A 16477-nucleotide genomic window follows, 5' to 3' on the forward strand; every position below is an offset into this window, starting at 1 on the left:
TATTAAAGATCATTTTGGTGATTTTGGTGTACTAAGTACAAAAGTAACGAAATTTATCTTTATAGGGTACTCTGAAAACTCCAAAAGGTATGTGTTAATTGATGAACTAGAGGATGAAAGGATGGAAGTATTACTAAAATTGTATCACGAGATGTTAGATTTTTATAAAATAATTTTCCCAAAAAGGGTTAATATATGAAGTTGAGCCTCTTTAGGAAATGTTGAATTTAGAAGATCAGGCAATATCTTAAGACATACTTGACAATTTAATAGATCAAGAAATGATTTTATCCACGTGGAATTATGAATCCCAAAATCCTATAGAAGCATTTGAACTTCAATTACGTAAAAGTACAAGAAAAGGTGTACCTATACGATCTTATGAGATTGTGGATTATATTTTCTTGGTATCTCTTAAAGAATTGAATGAACTAATTTTGTAACCAAGACCTTATTGATCCATAAATGGGATGTATGGTTAAAATCGATGAAAGAAGAATTAGAGTCCATGAAAATTAATAAAGTCTGGTATCTAGTTGACCTTCATAAGGAACGCAAAACGCAAAACTATTGGTAATAAACAAATTCTCAAAAGTTAAACACAAATTGGATAGGTCAATAGAAAGACACAAAGCACGATTGGTGCCAAAAGATTATACTCAAGAATTTGAAATACACAATGAGAAAACTTTTTCATTAGTTGTGAAGTTTATCTCCAAACAATTATTTTTAGCTATTGTTGCACGTTTAGATCTAGAATTACACCAAATGGACGTGAAGACCACTTTTCTCAATGGAATATTAATTGAGGAAATCTACAGGAACACTAATAGATTTCTTTGTTAAAGGCTAAGAAAATAAAGTTTGTAAATTGAAAAGATCAATTTATGTTCTTAAGCAATCTTCAAGGTGTACCTGAGAGTTCATAAGCAGGTGATGACATTTGATTTTACCATGATCGATGAAGACCATTGCATCTATGTGGAAAGGTCCATTAGAAAATTTATAATTCTTTCACTTTATATAGATGATATTTTATTAGCTGGAAATAGTTTGGAGTATGTAAAAACTATCAAGTCATGACTTTCAAAACTATTTGATATGAAAGATATAAGTGAAACAGACTATATATTGGGTGTTAAGATCCAAATTAATAGCTCGTTCTCAATTTATTTGCGTTTATCTCAAGAAATTTACATAAAGAAATATTGAAACACTTTTGAATGAATAGTTGCAAATCTATAGATATTGTTGTAACAAGGGGTGAATTTTTAAACTTTGAAATGTGTCCAAATCCTGAAAAAGAAAAGAAAGACATCTCTCGAGTTTCGTATTCTAGTACTGGGAATTTGATGTATGCTATGATGTATAGTGGATTTGATTCATTCATAAAAGGTTATATAGATGCTAATTTAACTGGTGACCTGAATGATAGAAAATCAACATCCGATTATGCTTTATATCTAAATGGTGGTTTTATTTCAGGAAAGAGTAATAAGCAAACTTGGACAACTCTTTCAACCATGAAATCTGAATTCATGCATGTGTGTCTATAGTACAAAAAATTGTTTAGTTAAAGAGAGTTTTTGAGAATTTGAGTATTTTAAAGAATTCTAAGGATTTTATGATTCTATATTGTGATAATCAGCACTATCATGATCCTAAGTATCACAGCTGGACCAAACACATTGACATCAAGTATAAATTTGTGAGAAACATAGTGCAAAGTGAAAAAATAGCTTTGCTATACATTGGTATACTCGAAATGATAGTTAATCCTTCAAAAAAGGTCATTTCAAAAGACTTGTTTGAAAAACATGTTAAGGTTCTAGGTTTGTGTAATATTTGATGATATTTCTATATTGTACAATAAGTTGATTGTTATAATATTCTCTTCTATACAATACTATTGAATTTATGATATGTATAGTATGCATGTGATAATTTGTAAGAAATAAAATGTGTCGAACAAGTCACATAATTGTCTTTCTCACATTACCAATCGCCTCCTACGTCGAGAAACGTGAAGAAATGAGTTTCACCATCATATTATGACTTGTTTTATGAGTCACAGAAAGAGTTACTCTAAAAAAATGAGTTTAATGATTAATGAAAAAAGAACGCAGGGTTAAACATCCGGAGGTGTTTAGACCAAGATATATAGTATGTTAGATAATAGAAAGAATGAGGCAGATACACCAGTATAAGGTGAAAATATTGTAGAACATATTTCATACCACATGTGACAAACGATCAATGGATCAATGAAAGAATGGTTCCTTGCTTCTTCATTGTCTGAGATCCCAAAAAGTTAAAATGACTTTTCAACGAAATACTTTTTGACCTTTTAATGTTTCTTGAATTTTCAATCAGTATTGCTACTTTATCAGTAACTAATAGTCATAATGATTTGACAATGCAATACATGCTTAGGAAATTAGTTGACTTGAACCAGATAGCTATATTCAAGTATAAAGGAAAGACAATGAATTGAATGATAAATTTATATACACAAGCCGAATATTGTACTAAGCATATTGTTATTAAGTGTAATTGTGTGTATAAAGTTAAAACATGAACTTGAATTAACATCTTTTAAGAGTATGAGAGATTGAATTAGTAACTGCTGGAGTAGCGAATTAACTCTAGAGTATTGTGAGCAATAATGTCCTTAAAATTGTACTGAATTTTTTCGATATGTGATTGGATTCCTATGTAAGGCTTGTAAAACCTTAAAGGTAAGCTTTTTGATGCTCACAAGTAGCATGAACTATTTGTCATATGGATTTGTGTCTTTGATTGATGTTTTGTTGGCTTGGGTCTTGTCCACCATGTGCAAAGTGAAAGATGTAAGTTTTGGGTCGTAGGTCTCTCATGTGTACCGACCCGACTCGATACGATTTTGTTCAACCTAATCCAATTTCGTTGATCCAATCCGATTAAATTAACTAATTAATTAATTAAATGGAGAATCTTTTTTTAAAAGGATAAGGGACAATAATTACAAAGTAACTGCTCAATCTCTCCTTAAAAGACTCCTAGTAGGGGTATCTTTCAGAGTGTGAGAGAAGAGATGAGACAGTGAAAAACAGAAGAACGGAAAAGAAAAAGAAAAAAAAAGAAAAAAACTATCCTAGTTTTATTCACAATCAATCAATACACTAAGAAGATTCTTAGCTTGTGAATTGCTCTATGTTTCATTTAGGAGATGAAGTCGATCTTGTGGCTCTTTGGATTTAAAGCGAATCTACAATAAAGACAGTGTCAACAATTTCTGCTACAAGTATTAACGTACAAATCATCTTGTTGCTTTGCCATTAAAAATCCCTCAAAAATGTTGAATTTAATGATGTGTAAGAGCTGAAAATCGGTGAATAATTTTTCAAAGAAAACTCATTTTCCCAAGAAAGACACTCAATTTTGAGTGAGATACATAACATGTCCATATCAAGAAAATGTGATTGGTATGCATATTATGTACATTATATGGTGTTTAACAAGTCGACTTATTTTTAAGTATATGAATATTTTGAGGTGTTTAATAAGTCGATTTATTATTAAGTATATGAGTATTTTAAGTTGTTTAATAAGTCAATTTATTATTAAGTATTTGGTTTTTTTTTTTGCAAAGTATAAAAGGTTGTCTTATAAGTGTATAATGTGAGAAAAGTATTAAAGGGTCATTTGGTAGAGTGTATAAGAAAATAATGCATGCGTCATTCTTGTTTATTAGTAGTACCTTGTTTGGTAGTCTTTTTCAATCTATGTATTCATAATACTTGTGTTAGCTATACAATCTATTGTTTATTAATGTGTGTATCGTTAGTACCATAAATTTCTAGATATTAGTAATGCAATGGTTTTAATGCATGCATAAACTTAATTAAAGACCCAATTGCCGCTCAATACCTTTTTTAAAAAGAATTTTTTCCACCACAATAGTGAAAGATATCTTTGTAAACAATTTTTTTAATGTAATGCATTCTAATTTTTAATGTATCAAACTAAACAATGCATAAAAATAATCTATGTATAATTGATGCAAGCAAAACCTAATATATACCCCAAAAAATGATCTTTGCAATGAAAGACGTTAGTTGTTCCCTTGTTATGAATAAATAAAGTTTCTTATCCTCCAATCAAAATTCCCCAAACCAAAAAGTGATTCTTAGAAAGTAGATGTGTAGTATTAATTTTGGGAAATTTTTCAAAATGTCAATATTTTAATATTTAGAGGGTTCATTAGCAACTTTCAATATTTAGTAAAAATGTCAAATTTTAGTTTGTTATGTATGTTATTTATATTTTTATTATTTGTTTTTATTTAAAGAATATAATTATTTAATAACAAAAGGGAGAAAATCAAGGGAGAGAATATTTCAAAAAAAGGTAAGGATCACTTAATTTTCTCATCAGTTACATTTTCAAATAAAATTTTGAACTTTGTTCTTTTTTTTCTTTATAATTTTTACCTTTTCAACATTATATTCGTTCCACAATATATTCTATTTATATTTATTATAGTTTTTTTTATTAGTTTGTATTCATTCCAATAGGTATGCCGAATGTATCTATATAGTCATTTAAGAAATATATTTGTATTCATATATTTTTTTCCTATATAGTTATTTTTTTCTTCAAAAATCTTGTATGTATTCATTTCAATATGTACTTTATTTGTATTTCTATTTATTCTAGTTTTTATTTAGAATTTTGTATAATAATATATAAAATACAAAAAAGTAGTATGATGAAAAAGTGAATGAAATATAAAATTGAAAAGAAATAATTGAATATTTGGTGTACTCATTCTGAAATAAAATATATAACTAGTTGACATACCTTTAGAATAAATACAAATTAGAAAAAAATGTCAAATTCAGAAACAATGCAACATAATTTTTGAATGAATACAACTATGTATTATAAAATACATACTAACTAAAACAATATCAAAATTCAATATATACTTCCAAATTTATGAATGCAAAAAACAATAAAACTATGAAATACAAAAATAAATACTAACTGTGGTACATTGACATAACTATCACACACACAAAAAAAACAGAATACAAAATGAATGAAATATATGAAATACAATTTCAAATCTATGGATACAAAATACAATAAAACAATGAAATACAAAAATACATACTGACTAAAAGAGCAACAAAATTCAATATACACTTCCAAATCTATGAATACAAAAAACATTAAAATTATGAATATACATAATCAAACTCATATAATGTGTTACATTGACATAACTAACACAAAAAAAAAATAGAATACAAAATACAATAAATATATGAAATACAAAAATAAATACTAACTATAACATAATAAAAACTCCATATACACTTCCAAACACATTGTAACATGAATTTTTTTGAATCTTAAAAATTAGTAAACAAATTAAACTAAACATGCAAGACACTAAACATGCAAGACACAGAACATGTAAAAAAATATCTCTTTCTCCAACAAATTGGTCTTCTTCAACTTCATGGTTATGAATTTGTGTGAGATTTGCACATTGACGGATTCAGACATTTTTTCCCGTCGTATATCCTCCTTAGATTTAGAAGTGGAACCTATATTGTTGTTTAATTCTTGAGTGAAAAATTAAATGATGAAAAATCGGAAGAACTTTGATTATTTTGTCCAATAACCTCTAGTAACTCTCTTGAAAATGTCCATTGAAGAGAGAATTATGTAGCCTCAAACTCTAAAAAATGTTTTAAGAACAACAAAAAAAATAAAAAAAAAATTAAAAAAACACTAAAATCAGTAAGTAAATAAATAAGGAATCTGAAAAACATAATACCCAAATCAATGTTTATCTTTAAATCAAATATTGCAACGAAATTAAATGAGAATAATAGAAAATATTAATATATTGAATTAAAAATCTGTGGAATTGATTTGAAAGAATGTTGAGAGAGAAATTGAAAAGAAGCGTAAGAAAAGAGACAAAAATCTGGAGATTTGATTAGGAAGAAAGTAAGAAAGAGAAATTGATAAACTTAAGAAAGAGAGATAAAAATTAAAGTGACATTAATATCTATTCAATTACATAAATATATGAAAATATGTAATCTATGAGAGAGACAAAAAGAGTATAAATAATGAGAGAAAAAATATTAATAATATCAGAGTGATTATCTATTTTTAAAATAATAACATTTTTGACATGTTTACTAATATTATTATAATATGGATATTATCCCTAACTAAATAAGTTAATTTTTTTTAATAGTTAGCTAAATTTCCCATTAATTTTTGGTAGTGGAATTTATCCACTCACACTCAACTTTGGCCTTTCCCGAGTGTTACCGAATAACACACCTTAGCAGCACGCTTCCATCTATTCATACACCCTTTGTGCTTGTTGCCCCATTTCTGCCGCTGCAAATGGTGCCTGCCCAATCTTTGCCAACCACTAAACCCAGCTCTTCCCTTCTAGACGTTATCGATCCTAATTGAGCCCTCCTTTTTTCAAGCAATTATCTAATTTAGTCCTACTGCGATTTTGTATGATTCACAATTTTAATGCTGCTGAAAGCAATTATATAAAAGCTGAAACGATTTGCACTGATGTTCAAAACCAACAATGTTACCTCCAGGCTTTTTGAGCGCCAGATTTGTACCCCTGCTCCTGGCACCAGCGTATGTTTCGTCTTCTCTTCTTTTCGTCGCTCTTGTTTTATTTATCTTTACTGTGAACTTCATTCAACAGCTCAACCCTTTATGTTGTCACTTTTTCTTATGAAATAATTTAATACTTGTAATTCAACTGCCAAGTTGCAATTGTCAAGACTAAATTGCGATTTTTCAATAGTGGGTGATTTTGTCTCCGCAAACCCTGTGCTTGTATTATTACCTTAAATTCTGCTTGTCATGTATGACCGCATGTCCATCCTAATCTCCGCATCTCCGCAACTCTCATCTTATGGATGTGTTGAACCCTTTAGCAGCTCAACCTCCACCTCATATAACATTTATGATCTTATAACTGTTCTATTAAAATTACTTTTCGCTTTGGTAGGCATCCTTGTATCCCTTACACCCATAAACACTTTCCCATCAACCATCCGATTTTGATTACATTTCAACATTCCAACCACTAATTGTTAAACTTTGCGAACTGCCAATTGAGCTACAAAGCCTAATCAAGATGTTTTTCTTTTTTTTGCTTTTGTATTATCCATAATATCTCACACCAAATTTGTCTGCCATGTTTCCTTTGTTCTTTTCCTTCTTATTCATGCTCATTCTTTTCTTCGCTTTCCTTTGTTCCTTCTACTTTTTTTCCCCTTTCTTTTGCTCATCATGTACCATCCACTGAACTCCTTCTAAGTGTGAATAGCAAACTTACAAAGTCGGGTTTTTTTTTTTGAAAGGAGAAAAGGCAACGATCTTCCATGGTTAGTATGGTTTTTTCTCTCTGCTGCAGCTGCAGCCACAGTTTGCTTTTTTTTTTTCACACATGACTTCCAAGTCTTGGGTCTGTCTTCACTGCTTATTGGCAAAATTCATCCTCCTTTATGGTCAAACTATTACGTCATATCACTTATTTCAATCAACTCATAGACATTGTTGTCAAACTTTGGTGATATAAAAATATGGTGAAAATGTTGTCATCAAACTTTGTCAAACATGTTGCATTGATACTATAAGTCTCCAATACTTATAGGCAAATAACATGATACAAAAGATAATTTCTAAGTTACAACATTTTCTAAAAGAATCAATTTTCTCCATACCAAATACATCTGTCTTTTTCTTCAGATTGTCCATGGTATAATTGATCAGAGTTGGCATCTTTGATGCATACAATGGTTGCCTAAAAATGCTGGTGCACCCTTTGCAGATCCATCGTGCCAGAAGATTTTATGAGAACATTGTACCAAGTTATACCATATACGATGTTGAATGTCCCGACCATTCATTTCGCAAGTTCACGGATGACGGTCTATATTTTGTAAGTTTCAGCCGAAACCATCAGGATCTGGTTGTTTATAGACCAACATGGCTGACATTTTCCTACAAAGAAGAAGATTGTGATACTCATGATCTTCCTTTGAAAGCTAGAAAGTTTGAGAGCTTCTTCACGCAGTTGTACAGTGTTACTCTTGCTTCTAGTGGGGAACTTATATGCAAAGATTTCTTTCTCTATATGGAGAGCAACCAATTTGGACTCTTTGCAACTTCAACTGCACAAATTCATGATGCACCTCCTACTGGAGGGGCAATTCAGGGAGTCCCTTCAGTTGAAAAAATAACTTTCCACCTTTTGAGGTGTGTGATCAGTCTCAACTATAAATTTCGTGAGCACTTAACATGATGTTTTGGTCTCTGAAGTTATCTTGGTTGCTTTTGTTGTGGTTGGTTTTTATTAACTTAGGTTGGAGGATGGAGCTACACTTGACGAAAGGGTTTTCCACAATGATTATGTTAATTTGGCACATAGCATTGGTGCTTTCTTGTATGATGATTTGCTTGCTATAGTGTCTCTTCGTTATCAAAGAATACACATCCTTCAGATCAGAGATTCTGGAGATCTTGTTGATGTACGAGCAATTGGGGAATTCTGCCGTGAAGATGATGAACTTTTTCTCAATTCCAATTCCCAGGTAACTATGAGTGCTCTATGAGGGAGTCGGGGTTCAATTTCATCCCATTCTCATTCTTTTTTTTTCAAGAGAGGTAAGGTTGTCTAAATGAAGCACAAGGTTGTGCTAAAAATTACATAAAATTCAGTTCCTTAACAATTACTGTAGTATTCTGAGAAAATCTGTCATCCTATCAACTGTATTAACATTTTCTAGTCTACAAAACCCAAAAAGAAAATACATCTATACTTTAGAGTATGAATGTTTTAATATTTGCTCTCAGAACATCATTTCTTTGACTCAAAAGTACCAGGATTTATTCAGTGTGAAATTGAAGTGAATTAGAGAAAAGTTCCTTTTCATGTTACTTTCCTGATATGAAAGATTGGAACACTTATAAATGAGCCAGTTGAAGAGAAATGGAAGGAACTCCACTAAAGTTATAGTTCACCGAAGGACTAACCAAAAGGCCATTGTGTTTTCTTTCCCTCTTTTTTGTTTAAATGTTCACAGCTTTGGTATATCCTAGAAATTGAACTTCCATTGTCTCTCCACAGTGACTCCCTCCAATATATCTGTCTTGTCATTACTTATAAAAAAAAGATATCTTTCTTGTCATTACATCAAAGTGGTCTAAAAGATCTTGTTTGTTGTTCTTTAAAATTTTTGAGTGTTCCTTTTTAGGCAACCTAAATCCATTCATTACTCACCATGTGGAAAGAATTCTGAAGAATGCATATTTGATTTTGGCTATTTCTTTCTTTATATTTTATTTTATTTTGGGTTGGGGTAGGTGAGCAGGAGGATGGAAATTTTGTACTCTCTTATCTGAAATTGATAAGGGTGTTGTGCATAATAATCTCTTACAGTAGCCTATTGCATCAGGTGCTTGTAAATCATGTTGGAAATGGTTTTCATCATAGTCTGCCTGAATTGGAAACTTCTTTCCTGAGCGGTATAAAGCAACGGCTGCTTTCATTTATATTTCGAGGTATATGGAATGAAGAAACTGACCGAACCATGGTTAGTAAGAGAATATTGATTTCCGTATGTGCTACGAGTGCTAGTATGTTGTTTGCTTGATTGCTTATGTAATTTATTATGTCATCAAAGCTGCATATCATAGATTATTCTGATTGAAGCTTGAGGTTATTTTACTTATCTATCTTTTACTGATTTTGACCTCATACATATCGAGGCACACAACTTTTGGTTTTATATTTTCTTTTTGGGGATGTTTCTCTTTTGTGGATGAAATTTATTTGGTAGTTCTGATAAACTGGAATCATATTATAATTGTAATCATCCCTTGTTTCGAATTTTACAGTATCTAATTGCTAATAATAGAATATCAGATTGAAAAGCTCATTTCAGAGGAGAACAATGTTTCTTAAGTAGAGTTGGACTGCTAAATAGGAATGAGTTCGTAATTTGATGCCTCTAACCTAAAATGCAATTCATCTAGGATATTGTTTGAAAAACAAACCTGCTAGAAAAATGCAATTCATCAAGCATAACTCTTTCTGAATCACGTGTCTTATCTATTTTGTGGAACCTCGATCAATAGGAGAGTGTTTTCTCATGTTATAATTTATGAAAACCATTGTGAAATGGACGTCTTAGTGCTCTATCATGTTATAATAGTTTAAGAAGATCATGTGAAATGAGTGTTTTATTTGTGGAGAGCAAGAAGAAACTGCCAATCATCTTTTCATGTACAGCAAAATGAAAAGTGAAGTTGCTATACACGTTTTTGTGTTTCGGATGGAACAGGTAATCCTGGGTTCAATTGCTATTATGTCTGTATGGGGGATGATTTAGTTTATGAGGTAGTAAAAAGACTGTGACGGCCCAGATCCAACTGGAAAGGTATTACCAGTACGTCACAACTTTTGGGCCTAGTCTCCTTGGTCTTTAACCCAAAAGGCACCTTGACAGTTGAATCCTTAACTCACCCCTCTATGGTCCTCAACTTTTCCCTGCTATTCCAATGTGGAATTTGCTTAAGGTAAGCTTCACAATGAACCCACCTTGGATTTCAATCGCTTGCGGTTCGGGGCTGTTACACTTAACCCCCTTAGGTTCTCATACTACTTGTTGCGGTCCAAGCCTAACTGTCAAATATTCTTCGTTGCGGCTCAAATTTTGTGGCTCACAGTAGTGTCCCTTTCAATTTTAACCCACAAGACACCTCAAGAGTTGAATTCCTGGTTCCACCGTGTATGGTCCTTAACTTTCCCCTCCTATTTTGATATTGGATTTTCCCAAGGCACTTCAATCCTCAACTGGTAGCGGATCTTGTGCTATCACACTAAAATGTTGAACCCTGTAAATATTGGATAACTTTTGACACACTTTAATGCTCTGTAGTTTCGTTTTATTAGGTTAAGCTGTTGGGGTAATGGAGTTGTTGTAACTGATGTTGAAGTAATGTGATGTCTATCTAGAACTTAGTTAAAGTTGGTTGGAATAAACCTTTGAGTTATTTACCTCAAGTGTAGTCCTTTCATTTTATACAATTTGAGAAATGTAAGTAGGGAGCTAATGTGTTCACTTTACACAACAGTTAAATCATACTTTCTCTTTTTATGACCCCAAACATTTATCTCCCATGCTAATGAGGGGATTTGCAGAAGCATGCTTCCCTAGATACTGTCTTTCGAGTTCAGCCACTAGTGGTTCATGTGTTGATAACTCACCCCTCTCGGGTCTCGCTTAAGGTTTCCCCACCACCGTGCTAGGGAAAGTGTTGATTATGACGCCACATGTAGCGGCCAGGCGCAATTGCCAATATATTGTCTGCTCTTGCCCATCCTCTTTACTCAACAATGAATTCTACTTTAATTTAAAAATTAGAATACTAACAAACTTATACTAATGAACCTTTTTTTAGATAATATGAAAAATTGTATGGAATCACATGAAGTAAAGGTCGAGATTGAGAAGGAAATGGAATATAAATAATATAAAATAAAAAACATAAATTTCTAGAAAACATTAGAATTATAAAGATTTAAAAGGAATTTAAAATAATAAAAATAAAAAATACATTGAAACGAAAAAAATAAAAGTAGAAATAAAAGGAATAAATTAAAACGCAAACAGTTTGTAATTACACCGTGCAATTATCAGCAATTCACAGTCTCCCCATGTGAATTGGAAAGTGTAATTACGGTGGCTTTCCGAACAAGCCTTAATGTCTCTGATGTCATCTTGTACCCTCCATGGAATTTTGGTATCCTTGGTTAGCCAGTTAAACAGAAGTAAAGTCACTCTCGATTTCTGAATCCATCAATTCAAATTTTACACATAAAATTGTATGATCATTGTTTCTGTCATTAGGAAAGTGATAAAGGAAAAAAGAGAAAAAATTAAAGATATAGGGGAGGAAAATAAAAACAAAGACAAATTTATGCAGAGCAAAGACCAAATTATCATGCTCTAGAATTCTCACTATGCAAAACATCATCCATGTCATAAATAATATTCTTCTTCCAAAACACTTCCCTTTTCCCTCTCTCCTTGACTAAATTGTTTTCAGTACCTGTGAATTATTTGAATCTTTTTTTTTGAAGCTGGTAAGGTTGAATTCTTCAACATTAAGGGTATGCTGGCTACCTCCAAAAAGGAATAATTACAGATTTCCTCTGTGAATTATTTGAATCAAAATTTATCGAGTTACTTTTTGTGTTTATTTTAATCAAGGTATGTTTAGTGGTGCGGAAAAATTGAGAGGAAAAGGATCATAATGTGTTCAGTTGAATGTAGAATGTATATATCGTAGAAATCTTATAATTGAACCAATAAGCTAAAGTTATCTTATCATGCATTTAGATTAAATATTGGGAAATGGGTCAAATATGCTCCTGAAATGTGTGAGATGGAGCAAATTGAGCCGGACCAGATTTGCCCTATGTTAATAATTGGGGGTCAAATATGGCCCCGCTGTTACTAAAATAGGCAAAAGTTGCCCTTGTTTTCTAGTTGCGGAAGTTTAGCACCCGTTGATGTCACATGTCCCGCAATCAAAGGATTAACTTTTTTAAATGGAGGGTAAATTTGAACTTTGCAAAGTTCAAGGGCAAATTTGACCCTTCTCTCTAATTTCTTTATCCTCCCTTCTCGCCACGACTACATCTTGAGAACTATAAGTTGCCCATTGAATAATTCATGATTTTACCTTGTTTCTTTTCTAGGTTAACACAGCAATAAAACTTCTATGCATCTAGGATAGTAAACAGATCTGATTCATACACTATCAAACTCCTTTCTAAGGTAGAAAAGTTTGTATGCAAACTTTCTACAAACTTTCAAGTACAATCCTATATAGGTATATGGATTAATGGACAATATCAACATGATAACAATACTTCTATTTCTAGGGACAAAGGTGATGGTTAGAAACAAAGGTATTACAAGAATGATAACTGTCAATTAGAAAGCTAAATTGTAAGTCAGGTTTGCACACTTTTAGGACTGCAAAAAGGTTAAAACAATCTCGTTTCCTGACTCTGGTTTCTCTTTTTAATCAGAGAGTGCAGTGCCTGAAGAAGAAGTTTTACTTCCACTTTCAAGATTACATTGACTTGATTATCTGGAAGGTAGCGCTTTAACTTCAGTTTTCGTATTTTTTTATGGCCCAGATGCTCTGCCTTCCAGAAAAACTGGACATATTTAGTTGCATCTGGTACCTACTGTACATTTCCAGGGCGTGATTCATTTTCCGAATCATTGAACATCTTGCTACTTCTTGACTGCAATATGAGCAGGTGCAGTTTTTGGACCGACATCACCTGTTGATCAAGTTTGGCAGTGTTGATGGTGGGGTGAGATTTCCTTTTTTGCTCTATGATATTTGTATTGTGGTCTGATCATTTATTCTAATCGTCCATTATGTGATTCTGGTGAGTTCACTCGATATAGAAACAATAAGTGTGATGTTTGAATGGTACCCCAAAAATAAAAGGAAGAATTGCGGTTCAGAGTTGTCAATATGATGATTCTTTTTTAAAAAAATGCACTCGTGAGCAGTATCCGACTTCTTTGTTGCATAACTCTTATCTTAAAACGCATGGCACTAAGTCATTCAACTTGTCTCAGTGGGTATAGCTTGACTAGTAGTTATAGAGTAGCTGCATCAAACTCTTTGGATATTTGCTTTATTTTGTAGTACGTACATATTGCTGGTCTGGATCATTATATTTTACCTGTATGAAATCAATTAATATTATTTCTGTTTAGCGTAGATGAGTTTGCAATTGAAGCCCCTTTTTCTCATTCAATAAGAGGAGCTACTTTTGAGTTCAACTGTAACTATATATATTAGATCATCTTGCCCTCTAAATTTGTTTAGAGTTTCTTTTTTATGCAAGCCAATATAAGTTGTCACGACAACATGTTACCAAAGTTGTAATCCAATTAATGTTGCATAGCTGTATATAGAATCTGTTTATTTCTGTTATTTTGGTGTCGTGATATCTCTTGTACTATTTAGTTTGAAGTTTTTGCGCTCTATGGGAATAGCCTGACACCCATGCATGCTGAATATTGTTGAATCTGCAGGTATCCCGAAATGCTGACAGCCATCCTTCTTTTTTTGCTGTTTACAATATGGAGACTACTGAAATTGTTGCATTTTATCAGGTATATCTGAGGGTTAATGCAAGTGTTGTACTTCCTGTCATGCAATGTCTATCAGCATTAACTGTTTTCGTATCCTTCAGAACTCAGCCGATGAGCTTTATTTCTTGTTCGAGCTGTTCAGCGACCATTTTCACGTTTCATCCAAAAGTTCATTACATATGAACTTCATGTCCTCACACTCAAACAACATCCACGCCCTCGAGCAACTAAGGTGTACAAAGAATAAAGCAACCAATTTCTCTCAAGTAATGTTCTCCCTCTGAGAGTCTTCTAGAGCTTCTCCCTTAGCTGAGCTTTGTTCTTTCCTTTTTGTTTTGTTTTTTATTTTCTTTTAGCTTTTTCTCTGATAATTTGGTTTGGGCTCGGGGCTTAAACACCTCTTCTGTTTTTTGTATTTTTCTTTAATAAAGGGTTTAGACCCACTTTGATTAATAAAATAAAATAAAATGTTCTCCTGAACTGACAAGTTTTGAAGTGCTTAGGTGGCATTTTTTTAAATTTAGCTTATCTTATAAAAATAATTTTTACAGAAAGTGATAAAAAATATTTTTGAATAACTTTTTCAATTTTCCTAATTTTATTTTCAACCAAACACTACTGGGGAAGAGTTTTTAATTTTTATTTCATATTCTGATTTCCTAAATTTTATCGCACCTGTTTTTGAAAGAAACATGACCGAAGTTCTTTTGCTATATCTCATTTGTATTTTCTTAGTATGAGGAATGCGATAGCTTTTGTGCTTTGAAACTGATGCCATGTTGTTTCCAAATGCAGTTTGTTAAGAAGATGATGGTTTCCTTGCCTTTTAGTTGTCAGTCTCAGAGTCCTTCCCCATATTTTGACCAATCTCTCTTCAGGTTTGATGAGAAGGTCTGCTTCTAGAATTCAATCTATATTTATTATGCAAAAGTTATATAGGAAATCCATAACTGGAACTAAAATCATGACATAGTTCAGTTGAATCTCTGACGTAATGACTAGCTGAATGAACTGCATGAATGAAATCCTTCCCTCTTTTTGTTTGGTTGGGGGTGTATTCTAGTGTTTGAACTTGTTAGGTTGATTGCTGAACCTTATATTACTTTGATGCATTGGCCTTTTCCCTATATCTGGATCAATGGGAAGAGTTTGTGGCTAACAGTCTTTGATAGAACCACCAAGGTTCTTTTTGATCACCATTTCTATGTCAACCCCTGATGCATGCAGATTTTCTGTTTCTCGGAAGGTTATGCATAATACATAACTAATGAACTGTTTATAGTGTATTCATTGCCTGATAAAACTATAATTCCAGCAAAAATATATCTTTTCCTTATGTTCATTTATAGCAGAAACTCCTGAATCTAGAGCTTATGATGGTCTTGGCAGTTTTAGTATTAGAAAGACTTCGTATGCATACGTGTGAAATGTTCCTTGAGTACCTGGAAATTAGCTAAGCATTTAACTTTTTCTTAGTTCAAGTTAGAGACATTCAAAATTTAAGACTGAGATGCTACTAGGCAATTTAAAAGTTCTTTATTAGTTATCAACTTTTGTTCCTGAAAATGATAGCAATCACCGCCATGTGTGAGGGATTAAATGGAATTGCATATTCAAACAACTTTTATGATATGCAATGTGCATGTATTGCGTGGTAAAAGAATTTCTTTGTTTTTCTATGTATTGAACTTGGTGAAGTAAGCTACTCCAAAGTGGAGGTATAAAATAGTTCTTTAGCTAGGCATTGAGCAAGGTTGTCGAGTTTAACTTACAACAGGTGACAATCCCATCTTGAATTCAACGAGGGATATATTCATTGATGGGTTAATTTGGGCGTACCCGAAATTAACCTGACCAAGAGTTTGGATCAGGGTAACCCAAATTAGTCCTTCAGAAAATTAGGAAAAGTTGGTTTTTGTTTGTATTTTTGGGTTTGGCATGGTTGGTTGTTTCTCTATACTTCCACATAAGGTGGCAATTTCAGCCCATATAATTGAAATTAAACCATTTTGCCCTTATAAAATTAAATGGATTACTCATAGTTTCTTTCCTTTTCTTAAATGGGTTAGTATGATTTTCAACCTATTTAAGCTCATACAAATATGGACAAAATCGATTAACATGAGAATCCATGTATACCCATATATCAATCTCTTATCAAAAAATCCCTAATTGCACTATTTAATTTTGAAAATAAAATTTTAAAAAATGGGGTTGGGGGTGGGGGTGGGGGTAGT

General features: G+C 32.1%; 1 protein-coding gene across 9 annotated transcripts in view; it reads left to right on the plus strand.

Annotated features, from left to right (window-relative positions):
* Window positions 1-6304: 6304 nt before the first annotated feature.
* The window catches only part of LOC107007906 (light-mediated development protein DET1), a 31361-nt gene continuing 21188 nt past the window's right edge, over window positions 6305-16477 (plus strand). For 3 of the 9 annotated variants that reach the window (XR_001455173.2, XR_001455175.2, XR_001455172.2), the window contains exons 1-9: window positions 6305-6672; window positions 7877-8304; window positions 8411-8639; window positions 9504-9665; window positions 13151-13219; window positions 13388-13444; window positions 14181-14261; window positions 14342-14506; window positions 15036-15131. Coding sequence is in view for 5 of the 9 variants with exons in the window: in XM_015206749.2 (XP_015062235.1) it covers window positions 6601-6672; window positions 7877-8304; window positions 8411-8639; window positions 9504-9665; window positions 13151-13219; window positions 13388-13444; window positions 14181-14261; window positions 14342-14506; window positions 15036-15131 (1359 nt within the window). In the remaining 4 variants the exon portion in view is untranslated. Of the gene's footprint in view, window positions 6673-7794; window positions 8305-8410; window positions 8640-9503; window positions 9666-13150; window positions 13220-13387; window positions 13445-14180; window positions 14262-14341; window positions 14507-15035; window positions 15132-16477 lie in introns of all 9 variants that reach the window. The other 6 variants (XR_003576010.1, XM_027914060.1, XM_027914058.1 and 3 more) reach the window with 5 other exon arrangements.

Source organism: Solanum pennellii, chromosome 1 (assembly GCF_001406875.1).
Source record: "Solanum pennellii chromosome 1, SPENNV200".
Taxonomy (NCBI): domain Eukaryota; kingdom Viridiplantae; phylum Streptophyta; class Magnoliopsida; order Solanales; family Solanaceae; genus Solanum; species Solanum pennellii.